The sequence below is a fragment of the Eretmochelys imbricata genome, chromosome 3, assembly GCF_965152235.1.
Source record: "Eretmochelys imbricata isolate rEreImb1 chromosome 3, rEreImb1.hap1, whole genome shotgun sequence".
Lineage (NCBI taxonomy): Eukaryota > Metazoa > Chordata > Testudines > Cheloniidae > Eretmochelys > Eretmochelys imbricata.
In genome coordinates, this window is record NC_135574.1 from 9766010 (window position 1) to 9785001 (window position 18992).

General features: G+C 45.3%; 1 protein-coding gene across 2 annotated transcripts in view; it reads right to left on the bottom strand.

Moving 5' to 3' along the window:
- The window catches only part of XKR6 (XK related 6), a 283372-nt gene that overhangs the window by 16309 nt on the left and 248071 nt on the right, over positions 1 to 18992 (bottom strand). For both annotated transcript variants that reach the window (XM_077812369.1, XM_077812368.1), the window contains one exon: positions 8992 to 9188. In XM_077812369.1, the coding sequence (XP_077668495.1) occupies positions 8992 to 9188 (197 nt within the window). The remainder of the gene's footprint in view (positions 1 to 8991; positions 9189 to 18992) is intronic.

The window sequence follows — 18992 nt, forward strand, 5'->3', positions numbered from 1 at the left end:
TAACTTTGGACACGCGGGTTGGAAAATGCTGGCCTAAGTGACACGCCTAAAGTCACCCAGCAAGTCTTCAGCAGAGCTAGAAAGAGAACCACAAGCCCAATTACCATATGTCGTGGAGGGGGGGCAGTGGTGAGAGTGGGGTGGTTGGGAAAGGAAGTTACTGTACACTTGATAGCTGTTATAGCACCTTGGCCTGGACAGAGCTCGGTATTGTTTATCTACAAAAGCAACTTAGAAGCACTTATCTGCACAGCACAGAGTGACAGGAGCTCTGCAAAAATGTGTGTGCAGCCTGTTATACCCTGAATAATGGGGCAGCACTTACACTTAAAACAAGTTATTTATTAGAAATACTAGTGTGGATTTTTATCTATAAGTAATTGTAATTACCCCCTCCCCTACACACCAAGGACACCTGAAGGGTTTGAAGCTGCAATCTTCAGCCAAGCTCTATGCTACCTGAGCTAAAGGAGTATCTCCAATAACTGGTAACTGGTAGGAGGCCATTATCCTCTGGTGGGCTAACCAGTAGAGGGGAAAAGCAACACACACTCGGTGTATGCATTATACAGTCATGTAAGTAAATTAACTCTCTGCCTGCTGCTAAACACCGCAACCTCACATAACTGCGTTTTTGGAAAGGGAATGCCAAGGTTTCCCACAACACATAGGCCTGGCCTACACTACACAGTTAGATCAACATAAGGCAGCTTACGTTGACCTAATTATGCCAGCGTACACACGACAGCCTTGTCCCGCCCATGTAAGTGCCCCACTACACCAACATAATAACTCCACCTCCATGAGAGGCGTAGGGCTTAGGTCGGTGTAGTTAGGGTGTCTGTGTAAACACTGTGTTACTTACATTAGCTGGAGCCGTGAAATTGACAAGAAAGCCAGACAGCTAGAGCCTGGCTTCCCCCAGCTCCCCACTCCCACCCGGGCTGCTGCCTGGAGGCTCCCTGCCCCCTGGAGAGCTGCTGGGCTCCCAAAGAGGATCTGCGCAGAGCTGAGAACCCTGGCTTTCAGCCCCCCACACTGTCCCTTTTCAATCAATGGAAGCGCTCCTGGTGAGGACGTGCACCGCCAATAGAAGGAGGGTAGTGTGGACAGTAACTACTGCAGTGACTGTAAGTCTACCTATGTCAGGGCTGTAGTGTAGACATGCCCATAGAATGCAGACCCAGAGGATGCCTCTGTTTGGAGGCTGGCCAGAGGCACATAAAGGATTAATGCCTATTACAGAAACTGCTTCAGTCACATCGTCCTGAAAATGCTTTTAGCCCATTTAAAAGAAATCTAAGAAACAAACGACGTGATTCGCACTCATTGGGTAATGTAAGGGTGCTTCCCTCAGTATGTTTAGAGGACACATGTCAGCAGTGCTCACCTTAGTCACCGTACCCTTTATAAATCTTTTTTATTTTGTGAGCTGGTGCAATGTCTCAGTGTAATTGCAGGTAAGGGGAGTTGTTTCCTGAAAAGAAGAAGGAAGGAGTATCTCAACACCTGTGCAACAGTACATACAGCTGGAATCATTAAATAAGACTGGCAAAGTACTGCTGTGAGGACTGTGCCCCGGTGACTAAGCCTTACTTTGTGCAGCAGGTGTTGTCTTGCAATCTAATAGCAGCCGGCACTATAGAAATCAAGTACAAAAGATACGTTATGAACCTCTTTTTTCAGTGCACAATACACTCTGCAGTGGTTTAAGTGACTTAGATCAGACCAAAATTCAACTCCATTAGATCATCTAGAGTAAAGCCATACTTGGTTTTTCTCCCCGCACATTTGCCTTCCCAGAAATTCACATGTGTACAGGATTGAGTCTGAGACTGGATCTTCAATATGTTAACAAACGTCACCTTCCCAAGTGGCAGGCAGGCTTGTCCTACAGAGATCAAAACATGCATTAGTTTCCCTATTGCAAACGTCCATTGCCCCTTTGAGTGGCTCGTCAGCTGGCTTCTGCAATAGGGAAATGGTGGGGTCAGACGAGGGTTCCCATCGGCGAGTGCCCATGTGAAAACCTGAACGTAGAGAAAGGGCCCTGAGAATGAAATCATCAGCTGCCATTTGGGACAAAAGTCATCTCGGCAACAGTCTTAACTAGCTCAGTACGGTTGCAGCACTTTAGAGATCAGGATCCTCCCCCAGACTTTCCAACTGCACAAACCACCAAGCATGTCTCAGAAATTGCTTGTTGAATATTCTGTCAATTTTAATTGGATTGTTTTCAAGCCAAATTGTTGCAACTTGAATTCCTTGCTGATCGGTTGGCAGCAGTCACAGAAATATATGATGCACTCTCTTTTTGCACATCTCATTAGTAAAGATGTGTTCTCTGCTTATCCAGAGTAACATGCTTTACTGGTTGACTGACCTGAATACCAGACCTGCTTTCTACAGCAAGTGTTGGATTCAAATAGATTAATGTTCATATACTTTACCAATCAACGAGAGGCAGCAGGTGCAGAGTAGACTGTATATTGGAACAGTAGCCAGGCACTTCTGAGTTCTAATCATGAATCTGCCATAGTGGGACTTTGGGCAAATCACTCCACTTCCTTATGCCTCAGTTTCCCTATTTGTATGCTGCTCACAGTGAGGATCACCTAAGTTAATGTTTGCACAGTGCTCTGAAGATGTAAAGAGCTAATAATGATTGGCATCAAGAGCCATTGTTTACAAACTCCGCTACAGATTTCACTCACTTCATTGCATGTGGTGGTTGTTTTTCCTGTAAAGGACGTGTCACTTTAATCTGTGGTCACATGGAATATTCTTGTTATCAAGAGGTGAGACCTCAGCAAAAGGGTCCTCACTGGAGCTGTAAGAAAAGCGAATGTGTGATGGAGAAAGCTGCTGAATTGACAGCCCTGGGGACTGATCCAAAGCCAATTGAAATCAATGGAAAAACTCCTACTGACTTAACTGGTCTTTTATTTTCAGAATCGGAGCAGCACAGCAACGCAAGCACCCCTGTCATAAATATAAAGGTAAGGGTAAACCCCTTTAAAATCCCTCCTGGCCAGAGGAAAAATCCTCTTACCTGTAAAGGGTTAAGAAGCTAAAGTTAACCTCGCTGGCACCTGACCAAAATGACCAATGAGGAAACAAGATACTTTCAAAAGCTGGGAAGAGGGAGAAAAACAAAGGGTCTGTGTCTGTCTGTATGATGCTTTGGCTGGGGACAGAACAGGAATGGAGTCTTAGAATTTAGTAAGTAATCTAGCTAGGTATGTGTTAGATTATGATTTCTTTAAATGGCTGAGAAAATAGCTGTGCTGAATAGAATGAATATTCCTGTCTGTGTGTCTTTTTTGTAAGTTAAGGTTTTGCCTAGAGGGATTCTCTATGTTTTGAATCTAATTACCCTGTAAGGTATCTACCATCCTGATTTTACAGAGGTGATTCCTTTACTTCTATTAAAAGTCTTCTTGTAAGAAAACTGAATGCTTTTTCATTGTTCTAAGATCCAAGGGTTTGGGTCTGTGGTCACCAATGCAAATTGGTGAGGATTTTTACCAAACCTTCCCCAGGAAGTGGGGTGCAAGGGTTGGGAGGATTTTGTGGGGAAAGATGTGTCCAAACCACGTTTCCCAGTAAACCCAGATAAAGTTTGGTGGTGGCAGTGGAAATCCAAGGGTAAAATAATTTTGTACCTTGGGGAAGTTTTAACCTAAGCTGGTAAGAGTAAGCTTAGGAGGTTTACATGCAGGTCCCCACATCTGTACCCTAGAGTTCAGAGTGGGGAAGGAACCTTGACAGCCCACCACGCTGCTCGCAGCCAATGTGTCTCAGGCCTGATGTACTCTAAAAGTGAGTGAGCAGAGCATTCTTCATGCCCATTGCCAGCGTCGCTGATGGCTTTTTGATGTGGACGCCTGACTGCTGGGAACCGGACTGAGACAAACAACTCATTCCAAACAGGCCACCAAATAGCTCTCAGTCATTATTGCCTGGGTAACGGGGCGGGGGACCAGGAAACATAAACTCGCATATCGCAAAGCGTGTATGCCCATATGTAGCTTGTAGCTCACCAGTGGCCTTGCAATCTGGTTATTTGTGTGCTGAAAGTTATGCACATGCTTAAGTGCTTTGCTGGGTTGGGTCCTTAGCTCATTATGGAAAAATCTGCATTGAATCAGAGCAGATCTTCAGCACTGATTTTTATAAAACTCAAGAGTCCTCCATGATTCCTCCCCCAGTTTTCCCACCCTTTTGCATGGCACCAGACTATACCAGGTGCCTCTTCTCCACCCTATCCTGCAATAAGGACCTGCTTCTCTAATCATGGCACATATGACCAACCTACTCCTGCAAGGAGGAACATGCAAGGCTGCTGGTGGGTGGGTCACTTTATAGGGTGGGCCCTCACAGTGGCACCAGGAGTAATCCTTTCCACCCCAGGCAACGTTTTGTGACTTTTTCCCTACTCGCTTTCATACAACTCAACCAAAAGCAATGTCTTTTATAGAGAGCATTAGAAAACAGGACCGGGGACAATCCTGCATTGGCAGGCAGATGGACTGGATGATCTGACAGGGCTTTTCCATCTCTAGTCCATGCTCTAGAATTGTGTGATACAAAAATTCCTGTACACAAAGACACCTTTCCCTTGCAGGTTCCCATGAAAACGTTCTAGTAAGAAAAGTGTGGGGGGGTTCTGCTTGCGAAGAGCAGATGATTTATTTAAGCCAGCTTTGACGCTTTGATAATCCTGGACTGGAAGAGACAGATGATCCATTGGATCTTCATTCCAGAATAGAAAGGGTAATCTACGGGGTCCTCTATATCCAGCTTTCCTTAGTTATGGGTTGTATAAATCAGGATGATTTTGCAGAGCAAAGTCACGGACATGCATTAGTTTTGCGGATGCAGGATGGCTTTTGGGGTCCTTTTTTTTTAAGCATTCTTGAAGTTCACCAGATTATTTTTTTTACCCTGTCGCAAAACAGATCTTGAGCATGGTTTGGAAGGAACACTTCTGAAAATCCCACCGTACAGCAAGAAGTTAACTCATGTTCAAACTTGGCTGTCCAAAGATAGGTATCTACAGCTGAATTTAAGGACCAAAATGGAAACTTGGCAACGAAATAGAGCTGGTTGCAAATTATCCATTGGATTTGGCCTATTCTGAGATCACAAATCTGGCCTGTTCCAGAACAAATCCTGCTTTCTGGCAGCGTATTCCCTGTTCTATGAATTTACCAACTAGTCTAAGCCAATAAATTTCAGCCTCTGGATAGTTCGTAAATTGTTCTGTTCCACTAGTCACTGTTCATTATTGTGTGTGATTGTTTACCTAAGGATACGTCTACACTGCACAATCCCCTCTGCCCCACCAGCGAATCTCAGAGCCTGGGTCAACTGACTTGGACTGGTGGGACTTGCATTACAGGGCTAAAAAGATCAGTACAGCTGCCCTGGAGGCTGGGCTCTGAAACCCAGGGAGGATGGTGGGTCTCACTGGGAACATCTATGCTGCTATTTCTAGCCCTGAAGCATGAGCTCAGGTCAGTTGACCTGAGCTCCATGACTCACTGCTGTGGGGGAGCAGGTATTCGAAGTCACATGACGTGGTTACCGCACCCTGGCAGGATGACTGAAACTTTTCAACAGGAGAATGAGGACTGGCAAAGAATGAACTGAGACTAGCAAATATGGCTATTTGCCCACGACTACCCTGGTTTGCAGGCACACATGAAGACTTACAAACAACAGCTATTATCCAAGCATTCACGTGAACAAAGCCACAATCGCACAACTGTTTGCAAAGAGGGAAGGACAAGGCATGTGAACAGCCTTTAAGAAAAGTAAGTTTGCAACCACTTTATCCAGCATTCACCCAGCTCCAGTCTAAACACGCAAGGATATAGCTTTACCTCAGAATTAACTTTGGCTTGGCCTACACTTAAAACTTATACCAGCTAAGCTATGTCGGTCAGGGGCAGGGAAAAAAACCACACCCTTGGCCAACAGAGCTATACCAACAAACCCCACAGCGTAGATACAGCTTTGCGGATAGAAGAATGGTTCTGTTGACATAGCTGATCTCATTTGGGGAGGCGGCGTTCCTAGCCCAGCAGAACTACTGTTGTAGATGTACACTGAATCTACCCTATGGGGCTATGCCAACATAGTTATACTGGCATGGACTCTGTACAGCAGACACAGCTGATGGCTCTTACTTGGGTGTTGCCCCAAATCTCCCTGTCATCCACACATGAAAACCTCTCACCTGAGCTTAGTGATGCTTCCAACACAAGCTAACTGGCCCAGCTGGGGATGTGCGTTAGAGCACGGGTGCCACTTTCACACAGGCTGGCAACTGCCCACTTTGCGGTGAGGACGCAGGCTAAACCACTCACATGCCTATAGTCCTCCACTGCTGTGCCCCCCCCCCCTGTGCCCAAAGGGACAGACAAGTTCTCCCACAGTTCGCTGGCAAAGAATGATAGAGCGGCTCAGCTGACTGCAGTGCCAAGAACCATGGGATAGGCCCCCGGAAGTCCCAGTGGCACACGAGGGGAGTGCAGCACCCATGAGCACTTAGGGCATCTCTACATTAATGGTTAAGTACATTAAGTACCTCACGCAGAGCAACATTTTTCACAGACCTGAGCGAGGAAGTTAGGTCGACCTAAGTTTTAGGGATAGGTCAGGCCTCAGTAACTTGGGCAGGGCTTTGCAGTGTGGCTGCACACACCTGGGCTAGGCTGATCCCGGTGCAGCTCACCTGGGCTAACTCTACAGTGAAGACACACCCACAGTTTAGATGCCTAAGTAGTCATTTAAAACCTAACTTTTGGCATTCTGGTTTGAAAAGTGGACCATGCACTTACTGTAATTCTTGCTGTTCCCTTCTTAAATACACAGTAGGTTACATACTGTTTATTACAGGAGAAGTATAATGCATGTACCACATAATGTCCCATAGATTTCAACAGGGCGTTGCAAAATTAAGATTTACACTGAAAATCTCTTTTGGATTAACAGCAGCCAATAGCCAGAGTTTTGCAGGATCAGGCTACCCTCAATAGACGTACAATGCTACTTGTATAGAATACAGTAGCCTTGGTCAGACAAATTCCCAGCAAAAAGTTTACACAAAGCACTCATGACATCAGTGGAAGGGCATCAGGAGTTTCTCTAAATCCTATTAAGTCGAGAGGAACCACATGAGAAATTAAATATAAAAACTGCTTATTTTAAAAACTGAGGTGAATTTAGTGTCAAAACCCCTTCCCAATGTGTCTTCAGTCATATCTGATTGCTCTGCTGACTATAATTAGTTGTCACTGCCTTTGCCTGTTATTAGCACTGTACCGCCAATCTAGTCAGGGGTGCACTGGGGTTGCATCGGGATTTCCAGTGGATTCGCAGCCTACAGGACTAATCCAAGCAAGGATGATGAAGCATGGCTCCCAAAAAGCCACACAGGTTCGGGAGTAAGTGTTCCCCTCCCATGTGATTTTAAATGGCGGGGGAAACAGGGGCATTCGCTGACAATTTTGTTCACGGGCCCACGGCAGAATCAAATCCAGTTTACCCTCCCAGAGCTGGCTTGGGTCTGCAGTACTAACAGCACTAAAAAATTGCAATCAGTAGATAGGAGTCAAAGGTCCACAGGGAGCCAATACATTGAGCAAGACAGTGGGTGATCTTTTCTACACAGTCGCTTTTTAATATTACCTCCCTTTCCCTTGGTTTTTGTCTCCTTAAGAGAAATCTTGGATGTTACTTTCTTGATGGTTTCTCTTTGTATTTCATTTATTTTTGCATGATATTGTACTTGACGGGGAAAGGTATATACAACTGGATTGAGAAAGTGCCCGCCAATCTTGTACCTTAGCAAGGAACGTGGCATGCTTAGGAAACTCTTCATTCACCAAGCTTTGCAGTGCAGATGTTAACAAAACATGCAGCCCACTCAATGCAGCATACTGGTCAATGGAGTTGAACCACTTATGCCAGCGGTGAATTTGGTCCTGCATCTACTAAAGCAATGAAGTGTTGCTTAAGACAAGTTTTGCTGTCTGTATATACAACGCTTGCCATGAAAATGGCAGCACTTGCTGATGGTTAGCACACATGGTGTCTGAGATAATACAGGTTTCAGAGTAGCAGCCGTGTTAGTCTGTATCCACAAAAAGAAAAGGAGGACTTGTAGCACCTTAGAGACTAACAAATTTATTTGAGCATAAGCTTTCGTGAGCTATAGCTCACTTCATCGGATGCATGTGCTCTCCTGCTGGTAACAGCTCACCTTACCTGATCACTCTTGTTACAGTGTGTATGGTAACACCCATTGTTTCATGTTCTCTGTGTATATAAAATCTCCCCACTGTATTTTCCACTGCATGCATCCGATGAAGTGAGCTGTAGCTCACGAAAGCTTATGCTCAAATAAATTTGTTAGTCTGTAAGGTGCCACAAGTACTCTTTTTTTTTTTTTTGAGATAATACAGTTTTTCCCTATTCTTAGACTAGTTCAGAACTGTGGTACCAAAAAGCGTGTTTGAAATCATGGCAAAAGTGGACTTTTTAAGGGTGACCACCTTGTCTGTATCTATGAAACGTAGCACTTTATATAGCACTTTGCACAGTCTAAACAAGGCACAAACATTTACCAGTTAACCCTCACAACACCCCTCTGAGGCAGATATGTTTTATTGTCCCCACTCTGCAGGCGGGAAGACTGAGGCAGAAAAAGGTCATGTGATTTGCCCAAGGCTACACAGCAAGTAAGTGGCAGCACCAGGAGCAGAGCTAAGGAATTCCTGGTGCCCAGCCTTGTGATCACTCCTCATGACCAGGCTGGTCTATAAGAGACTGAAGTAGTAGAGTATTTTTTCCAGCAGCACGAGCAGAAATTTACTGAGCAAGTGCAGCATGGAGCTGAAACGAGTTTTGTCCAGCACCTTCCACGACAGTGTGGTCGGTCAACAAAACATCCAACAGCGGCTGGGAAAATGGGCCACTTACATGGTAATGTTTCTGCACGGTTCTTTTGGATCATTATGCAGAGCTGTAGCACCAGTTGGGGCGCGCTCTCCAGGAAAGTCTCCAGGAGGCGCAGCATGTTCACGTCTGCATACTCGTACATCATAGCCCAGTAGAAGCGCCGTTGGTGTTCCTTCCGCCTCTGGCTCTGGATCCCCAGGTACATGGTTCGGATATACCTGCAGCACAGGGAAGGAGCAAGCCGACCATCAGTCATTGGCGACAACAGCTGGCGGGGGTGGGGGGGTCAAATAGCAACCAATGGAATAAGAACCAGTAGGCCAGGAAAGGATAACAGCTCAGAGCAGGAGGGAGAGCTCTCTCTATGGAGATGTGTCCTGTGTAGAGCTTTCTCTGGGGCCGGTCCAAGACTGTGAAACGAACTCCCACAAGATCTAAGAACCACCTCCGACATCACCACTTTCTGTACAGCCAAGACTTCAGTAGCCAGCGCCCAGCTCAGCAGACATAAAATAAACCAATCCCAAATAAGTCCATTCAAACAAACAAGCAAAAAGAAACCTCGCGCAGTTTTCCCATTGGAGAGAAAAGTGAGAGAGAGGAAATCACACGTGGCAAATGCTAGTCACATCATTTAATGCACGGCTGACCGTGCTCAGATACTGTGGTGACCAGGGCAGTATAAGAATGAGAACAGAATAGAATAATCCTGGCAGAATCTGACGCTTCTCTTCAGGCAGGGAAGTCCTAATATTTGCTGACTGAAAGCCACCTTAGCCACTTCCCAAGAACCCAATGAGCCGACCTAATTTCCCTTAGATAGCGCAGCGTGCAGCCACATTGACCTTTAACTCAGAGGAGTGGCTTGTAAAGACTACAGGACGCAGCTTTGGATTAAGACATAGCATCACATCCGCGAACCTAGATCTGCAGCAGGCTGCACCTCCATGTTAAATGTGAGAGCAGCCGCAAGTCACGCTGTAGAACTCCACTGGCCAACCCTGGTCTTAAAGGGAGGCAATAGATGGAGTCAGCAGAAAAAAAACATTACAAACAAAAATGCAAATTCTAAACTACTCGACCGTGCCTCTTACAGTCATTTGAAATGTGCCACCTGAAAGGGAGTTTCCTTCTTTACATGTTTTGTGGCTGAACTCCTACAATGGTGAATTCAGGAGTGTTTATTTTCCCTCTGAAGGGAAACCAAATGCTTGAAGAGAGAAAGTAGCGGAAGTAATTGTTGGGTTTTTTTGAGGAGGACTGGGAGACAGATTTGGGGGTGCTTGGCAATAATTGGTGAATTCTGCATATTGACCTGGTTATTGAGAGGAGATGTTTATTGTGTGAATATTTTGGTTAATCTAATAGGGCGCTGTAGGGGAAAAAAAGCAGGAAGTGGGGGAAATGGCTTAAACATAAACCACTTTTCAGCACTTCTGAGAGTTGTTAAGAGATGAAGCCAGGACAGGAAAAGGCCCGCGAATATAGAAGAGCAAAAACTGTGGCAGGTTTAAAAGGAACACTCTCAGGGGACAGAGGAGGAGGACAGTAGTTGTTCGGGGACACAGATGCCTCTTGTGGGTATCTGAAAAAGGTAGGCCTGCCCAGGTTCCTGTCAGGGGCTGGCGATCCTCTAAGAAAGACGTGTGCAGGCTGCTTGTTGTTTGAACAGCCTTTTCCCTCTGACAATCTAAAAGATTTGTTCCTACGGCAAAACTAGACAATAATTATCTGGTCACTGTACAGCACTGATCTAAGACACCCCAGGGGAAGAACTAACTGCTGGTGCCAGAACTCAGATGTGGAGGGTAAGGACAGTTGATAGACAGGGCACAGAAGGCTGGGAAGAACTGATAAATTTCACCTCAGGAAAGGCAAAGGCATGAGGTCTAAAACCTGAGGGGGTGCACTCAGAGGGTGTGTCTACACAGCACACTAAGCCTGGCCTCCTGACTCAGGTTTGGGCCCGAGACCCCCTTCCGTCCACACACAAAGCAGTCTGACTCAGGTCAACAAGCACCTAGGTCTTAGGACCTTGCTGGGAGGAGGGCAGTCAGAGCCCGCATCTTGCTGTGATGTGGGTCCAAGCCCTGTTGTTCTGCAGCGTGCAGGCAGCTCAAGTAGGGTCGCCAACTTTCTAATCACACAAAACCAAACACCCTTGTCCCTCCCCCTTCCCAGCCCCTTCCCGGAGACCCTGCCCCTTCTGAGGCCCTACCCCCCCCAACTCACTCCATCCCCCTGTTGCTCGCTTTCCCCCACCCTCACTCACTTTTGCCGGGCTGGGGCAGGGGGTTGGGGTGCGGAAGGGGGTGAAGGCTCCAGCTGGGAGTGTGGGCTCCGGGATGGGACCAGAAATGAGGGGTTCAGGGTGCGGCAGGGGGCTCCGGACTGGGGCAGAGGGTTCGGGTGTGTGTGGGGGAGTGAGGGCGGATTCCCAAATACTTCAGGGAATATTTCATTTCATTTATTTTAAAACTGGTTTCCCTGAATAGTTCCATAAATATATTTCTCTTTATATTGGATCTGGCAAAACCTGTTCTTTGTCTGCGTACAAAACCTCTACCTTTTGCACGGACGCTAACTGATTAGACACCTTGATTTTGAATGGTACAAACATGATAAGGACTGGAATATACTAAAAAGTTATATTGGTATAACTATATCAGTTAGGGATGTGATTTTTTGTTAGCATAGAGTTATGCTGGTAAAAGCCCTAGTACGGACCCTGACAGCAGGATTGTCTGGCTATGTAGACTCCCTCCTCAGGCCCTATGCTACCAGCACTCCCAGCTATCTTCGAGACACCACTGACTTCCTGAGGAAACTACAATCCATCGGTGATCTTTCTGAAAACACCATCCTAACCACTATGGATGTAGAAGCCCTCTACACCAACATTCCACACAAAGATGGGCTACAGGCCGTCAGGAACAGTATCCCCGATAATGTCACGGCAAATCTGGTGGCTGAACTTCGTGACTTTGTCCTCACCCATAACTATTTCACATTTGGGGACAATGTATACCTTCAAATCAGCAGCACTGCTATGGGTAACCGCATGGCCCCACAGTATACCAACATTTTTATGGCTGACTTAGAACAACGCTTCCTCAGCTCTCATCCCCTAATGCCCCTACTCTACTTGCGCTATACTGATGACATCTTCATCATCTGGGCCCATGGAAAAGAAGCCCTTGAGGAATTCCACCATGATTTCAACAATTTCCATCCCACCATCAACCTCAGCCTGGACCAGTCCACACAAGAGATCCACTTCCTGGACACTACGGTGCTAATAAGCAATGGTCACATAAACACCACCCTATACCAGAAACCTACTGACCACTATTCCTACCTACATGCCTTCAGCTTTCACCCAGACCACACCACACAATCCATTGTCTACAGCCAAGCTCTACGATACAACCGCATTTGCTCCAACCCCTCAGACAGAGACACACCTACAAGATCTCTATCAAGCATTCTTACAACTACAATACCCACCTGCTGAAGTGAAGAAACAGACTGACAGAGCCAGAAGAGTACCCAGAAGTCACCTACTACAGGACAGGCTCAACAAAGAAAATAACAGAATGCCACTAGCCATCACCTTCAGCCCCCAACTAAAACCTCTCCAACGCATCATCAAGGATCTACAACCTATCCTGGAGGACGACCCATCACTCTCACAGATCTTGGGAGACAGGCCAGTCCTTGCCTACAGACAGCCCTCCAACCTGAAGCAAATACTCACCAGCAACCACACACCACACAACAGAACCACTAACCCAGGAACCTATCCTTGCAACAAAGCTCGTTGCCAACTGTGCCCACATATCTATTCAGGGGACACCATCTCAGGACCTAATCACATCAGCCACACTATCAGAGGCTCGTTCACCTGCACATCTACCAGTGTGATATATGCCATCATGTGCCAGCAATGCCCCTCTGCCATGTACATTGGTCAAACTGAACAGTCTCTACGTAAAAGAATAAATGGACACAAATCAGACGTCAAGAATTATAACATTCAAAAACCAGTTGGAGAACACTTCAATCTCTTTGGTCACTGGATTACAGACCTAAAAGTTGCAATTCTTCAACAAAAAAACTTCAAAAACAGACTCCAACCAGAGACTGCTGAATTGGAATTAATTTGCAAACTGGATACAATTAACTTAGGCTTGAATAGAGACTGGGAGTGGATGGGTCATTACACAAAGTAAACTATTTCCCCTTGTTTATTCCCCCCCTCCACCCTCCACTGTTCCTCAGACATTCTTGTCAACTGCTGGAAATGGCCCATGGAAACGGAAATGTTAGTCTCTAAGGTGCCACAAGTCCTCCTTTTCTTTTTGCGAATACAGACTAACACGGCTGCTACTCTGAAACCACTACAGATACAGTTATACTGATATAGAAGGACCTTTTACTAGATAATTCTCTTTCTTGAGCCAGAATTAACTATACAATTAACACTGTTATACCAATATAGCAGCACCTACGTATGTTTTTGGGCAGGAGAAGAATTCCCTGCTTTGACTATACCAATAGAGTTAAAGAAACCCAAAGAAAAGAAAAAAGAACCATAACATTTCACCCCAGATGTGTTGCTATTGGCCTCAATTTTCAAAAACAAGAGCCTAAAGTTAGATTCCTAAATCTATATTTAGGCACCAAAGTAAATGGCTTAATTTTCAAATGTGCTGAGCATCACGAAGCTACAATTGACTTCACCGTGAGCTGTGGAGTGTTCTGTGCTTTTGAAAACCACGCTATTTATTTAAGAGCCCAATTATGTATTCAGGAACCTAACTTTAGTCTCCTATTTTTGCAAATCTTGGCTAATATTTTAAATACAGGCCACAGCAGGACATCGTGCCATATAACTAATATGGGTGAGGGTTTAGAGACAACTTTCTTTAAACACAAATAGGGCTGGCTGTTCGCTTTGCTCTGGCAGATGTCCCAGAATTCCTGTTGGCACAATTACCATCATCATTACTTACTACTTAAGCTGCAGTAGCAGCAACATGTTCCAGGCAAATTCACTACAGCCCTGCCTCCAAGGAGCACTTCTTAAAAGTCAGAGCCATACGTGCTGAAAACCAGAAAGTTAGTCAAACAGCATTTGATTGGAGCTCCAAGACAGCTCCATAAGGCAGAGAGGGATTTCACATCCCATCCTAGGTGCCTTCTACACACTTTCATAACTAAGCCGGGCCAGGACTTGGACAGGAGATGAAGAAGTATCAAATTCGTGTGACATGAGTAGGCTGAATTTTCTTCTGTTTCTTCTGTTACTGGTGTCAATCCGGAGTGACTCGTTAACCACAGTGGAGTTATTCTGATAAATTAAAGGCAGGATCTGGCCCCACAGTGTGACTGTGTGAGTAAGGTGAGCAGGATTTGGCTCCCAGTGTAAGGGAAACCCAAGTGTTGTAGGAAATGATGCGGGTGTTGCCTCATGCAGGTGACAAAATAACTTAGATAACATGGAGATGAGTGCAGCATAAATGCTTAGAGACTAGATTATATAGATGGCCAGTTTATATTGATAGACAGATGCTCTGAATATCTGATTCTACAGTCTTTGCTCATGAGTGGTTCCTTCTCAGGCAAGTGGATTCAATTTAAACCAATAAGGATTCCAGGTACGAATAAAGGTTGAGCAGTAACGAAGCAGAGTGTCAGCATAGTAATGCTGTCTCTTTGGTAAGACATAACCCTCAGGTCCTGACTATTGGTGATAATTAGCTGCCCCAGAGAACCCGAAGCACCGAGCAGCATTACTGCTCATGTAGACTCTGGAGATCAGGAATTGCAGAGGCCCTAAGAGAGCTGGACGTGCCAGAAACCTTGCAAACATTCAAGCCACCACCTGCAACACAGACCCACGACCCCGCTAGCTCATGAAAGGCAGCGAAGAACAACGGAGCCCACTGCTAATAGAAATGATCGTCATCCCCTTCAGAGCACTGAACCGGCCATTCTCCCTGAAAAATACAAGACCTCGCCCAACCCTGACAACACTCACACTCAGTGCAGAAGATCTGTCCAGCTGCTCCCTTGCTGTTCTCCAGACTCCCACCCCTGTGCAAAAATCAACCAGAAAAAAGCAGCAACCAAAGTTCAGCAACATGTAACCTCTGCCAAGCTCCTGGATGCTTCCCAACTGGGCTTCAGACTGCGGCAGAGCATGAAGAAAGCCTTGGTCCCCCTCAGAGAGGAACTTCTCCTGTCACTAGATAAAAGCCATCTCCCAGTGATCACACTACTCTGCTCCTGTTCCCCTAAAGCTTCTCCTGTGGGGGGGGGTCTCATGGGGGTCCCATCCTTCCTCCCCTTCTCCTCAGTATCTACAAGAGCCCACTTGGAGAGGTGGGGTGGCACTGTAGGCCAACAGTATGTCAACAACCCCCCGCAGTTCGTCTCATTTTCCACAGATGTGACCAGCACCATCCCAAGGCTGTCACATAGCCTAGAGCAAACCAGTGTCGGGATGAAAAGCAGCTAGCTCAAACCAAACCCAGGCAAGGCAGAAGTGTTGCTGGTCTGAATGGGGAACTAGAGGGCATTCTCTCCTCTCCTTCCACAGAAGGCATCTGCTATAAGACTTTCCTCTTCAGCAAGGAATTCCTCCAACAGAGAACCTATGAAACAGGGAGAGGAGAAGGACAGCTCATGTCCTGAAGTCCAATATGGCCTTCACCATGCTATTTACCTGGGAAATGATATGCAAAGAAATCCCTAAGACAGACAGAGAGAGAGACAGACAAAGTACTACTTTCCACTGCCTGTCATTTATTTCTATATTGTCTAACCGGGGGTCCAAAGTCAGGGAGGTTTAAAAGTCTTCTCTATGAGAGCCCTGAAGGAGAGCAGTGGTGACAACTAGCAGTCCCCATTTGATGCCAACCCAAAGTATTGGAAAATCATGAGTCAACAACCCCCTACCCCCAAATAATGATTGACTTAGAAATCATGAGGTTTTAAATAATATATTAGTTGCTTTCTGAGTTTTGACCCTATAGAAGTCATATTTTAATACTTTTCTCCACAGCCATGAGGACTAGAAATTTACTTTTATTATTTAAATGGAAGCTGAGATTCTCACGTAATTCCATGACTCCAAGAGCTGGGGCTTTAAGAAAACACAAGACTTGTGATCAGATCCTAAGAGGCTCATGGAGTCCAGCTAGATTTAATTGTAACTTTCAGCCTGTACTTGCTTGGAACGGTCTTTCTCTTTTCACATGAATATCACCGCGGCTCTTCCCACCTACTGATCATCTCTCGTTCGCTACCGAGATGTCGACTCCCACCTTTGATAATGCCAGCCTCCATCACCCACTTGTTAAATTTTCAAACACCTTTGTGCCTTTTACCATGCTGCCCCCATCCACCAGGCTTCGGAGTCTCCCCATAAACATCCCCAAGTCACCACATTGTCTTCCTTCAAATCCCTCCTCAAAACTCTCCTCATTCATGGTGCCTACAACAAACTTGACAACAGTTAGGCTGCAGGGGCGCTGATATCACTGCTCATCATGCTGATCAATATTGTCTCATTGTTTCCTGTACTCCCTAATGTGTCCATCTGTATCCATCTGTTGTGTCTTGTCTTATGCTCAGAAGGTAAGCTTTTAGGGGTAGGGATTGTCTTTTCGGTCTGTGTTTGTACAGCACCCAGCGCAATGGGATCCTGGTCCATGACTCCTAGGTGCTATGACAATACAAATCAATAATAAATAATAATAATAACAATACTAATAAAACTAAGTCATATTTGGAATAGAAGTGAAAACTGCAAAGACACAGAACAATAACAGGAATGAAATGGTGATCGCTGCCTATGACAGCTATCAGTACTTCCAGGAGAGAGCCATTGCATGAGAACATGGGGCATTTCTGTAGCACCTTTACTTGTGCATCAGTCGCACATGTTGCTGGTCTGTTGTTAAGTGAGGCAATCAGGGGCCCGACTGTTACCTGCAATATTATTGTTTTTTAAATAAATGAATCATAAATGTCTGTTTCTGGCTTTGATAGCAGGGGGGTGTGGAGTGGGGGATGTATTAATCCACTGGTAGTTAATTGCCAGGACATCTCATCATCAGCTGCTGCTGCTAATGCTTGGAAAGCATGATTATCCCGGACTGCAAATAGCAAGCTTAGGAGTTCACTTTCTCTTGAGCGCTGCAGATGAAACGGCTGTTCCTTGGAATCGTGCAGATGGGATCGAAACGGAGGCTGCCCAACTCCATCTTTATAACAGGGTTCCCACTATATTTACATCTAATAGGTTATTGGTCTAGATTCTCAGCTGGGGTGAACTGACTTCAATGGAGCTACGCTAATTTACATCAGCTTAGAATTTGGCCCACCGTTTTTCATCCTAATGAATAAAAAAGGCTAATAGAAAGAGATGGCAACAGGGAAGCAAGATGGTAAATTAAACAATTACTCTAATTAAAAACAAAATCAAAGCTACAATTAATATGACATGCAGTGTGAACGTTTTGTGCATGGTTACGAAGCTCTGAGTAATCATTAATTAGACTCAGAGAATTATTATTTCTTATTTGTATTATTGCACCATCTAGGAGCCCCAGTCATGGACTGAGACTAGGTGCTGTACAAACACAGAACAAAAGAAGATAGGGATGTCAGAGGCTATTGATATTTTCAAACATACAGTCTGCAAAAAATTCATCCATATTAAAATAGACAAAATCATTGTTTTCCACTCTGTCCTGAACTCATAGCAATGGGCTTGGCTGCACTGAATCGAGTAGTTATTTCCAAGCAATGTAACATTATAACAGTGTAGCAGCTCAGATCAAAACCAGGCCATATGCCACAGATCTTTGGAACTGTTTTGATGCCTACATGATCCCCTATATGCGTACACTTCTGTGGACCTCTCGTATCACTGCCATGTCAAAAACAAATAAGGACAACATAAGAATTTTGCGGGGAAAGCATGTGCAGTGGACAATTTCCTCCTTTAATCTGATTCCACTTCCATATACAGTAGTCATCACGGCCACAATTTTCAAAAAGTTAACGGTGATTTTGGCTGCTTCTTTTCTGATGAGCTGTGCTTTCTGGAGTTCTCCAGTTCTGCACCCAAAAATGGAGGCATCCAAAACCACTGGGTACTTAAGAAAATCTGTATTTTTTATTTAAAAATTAATATTTGAACTCTAAAACCTCAACAAGAAGCCTGTTCATCATAAGAACATAAGAACGGCCATAGTGGGTCAGACCAAAGGTCCATCAAGCCCAGTATCTTGTCCTTTGACAGTGGCCAATGGCAGATGCCCCAGAGGGAATGAACAGAGAGGTAATCGTTGCATGCCCTGTCACCCTGTCTCAGCTTCTGGCAAACAGAGGCTAGGGACACCATCCCTGCCCATCTTGGCTAATAGCCATTGATGGACCTGTCCTCCATGAAACTATTTAGCTCCCTTTTGAACCCCGTTATAGTATTGGCTTTCACAACACCCTCTGGCAAGGAGTTCCACTTTATAAATTCATCTGATATAGTCCATTTCATATATCCTCTGTCAAGTAACCTGGTCTAGCTTCATAGTATAATTACCCTTAGCTCATTTAATTGCTTCAATCACCTATCACTTAAGAGTAAACAGTGAATAATCATAGAATCATAGGACTGGAAGGGTCCGCAAGAGGTCATCCAGTCCAGTCCCTGGCACTCATAACAGGACAAGTATTATCTAGACCATTCCTTAGATGTGTTTCTCGAGCCATGTTTAGGTTATTTATCCAGAATACCATCGAACGGAAAACAAGACTTGTTTATACTTTAGAGACTCTGAGGGTATGTCTACACTGCAAAAATAGCTCCATGGCAGCAAGTCTCAGACCCAGGGTTAGCTGAGTCAGTATCCTGGCACTTCAATTACAGGGCTAACAATAGCAGCGAAGATGTCCTAGCTGGGGCTGGAGCATGGGCTCTGAAATCTGTCGCGGGGGCTGGGTCTGAGAAC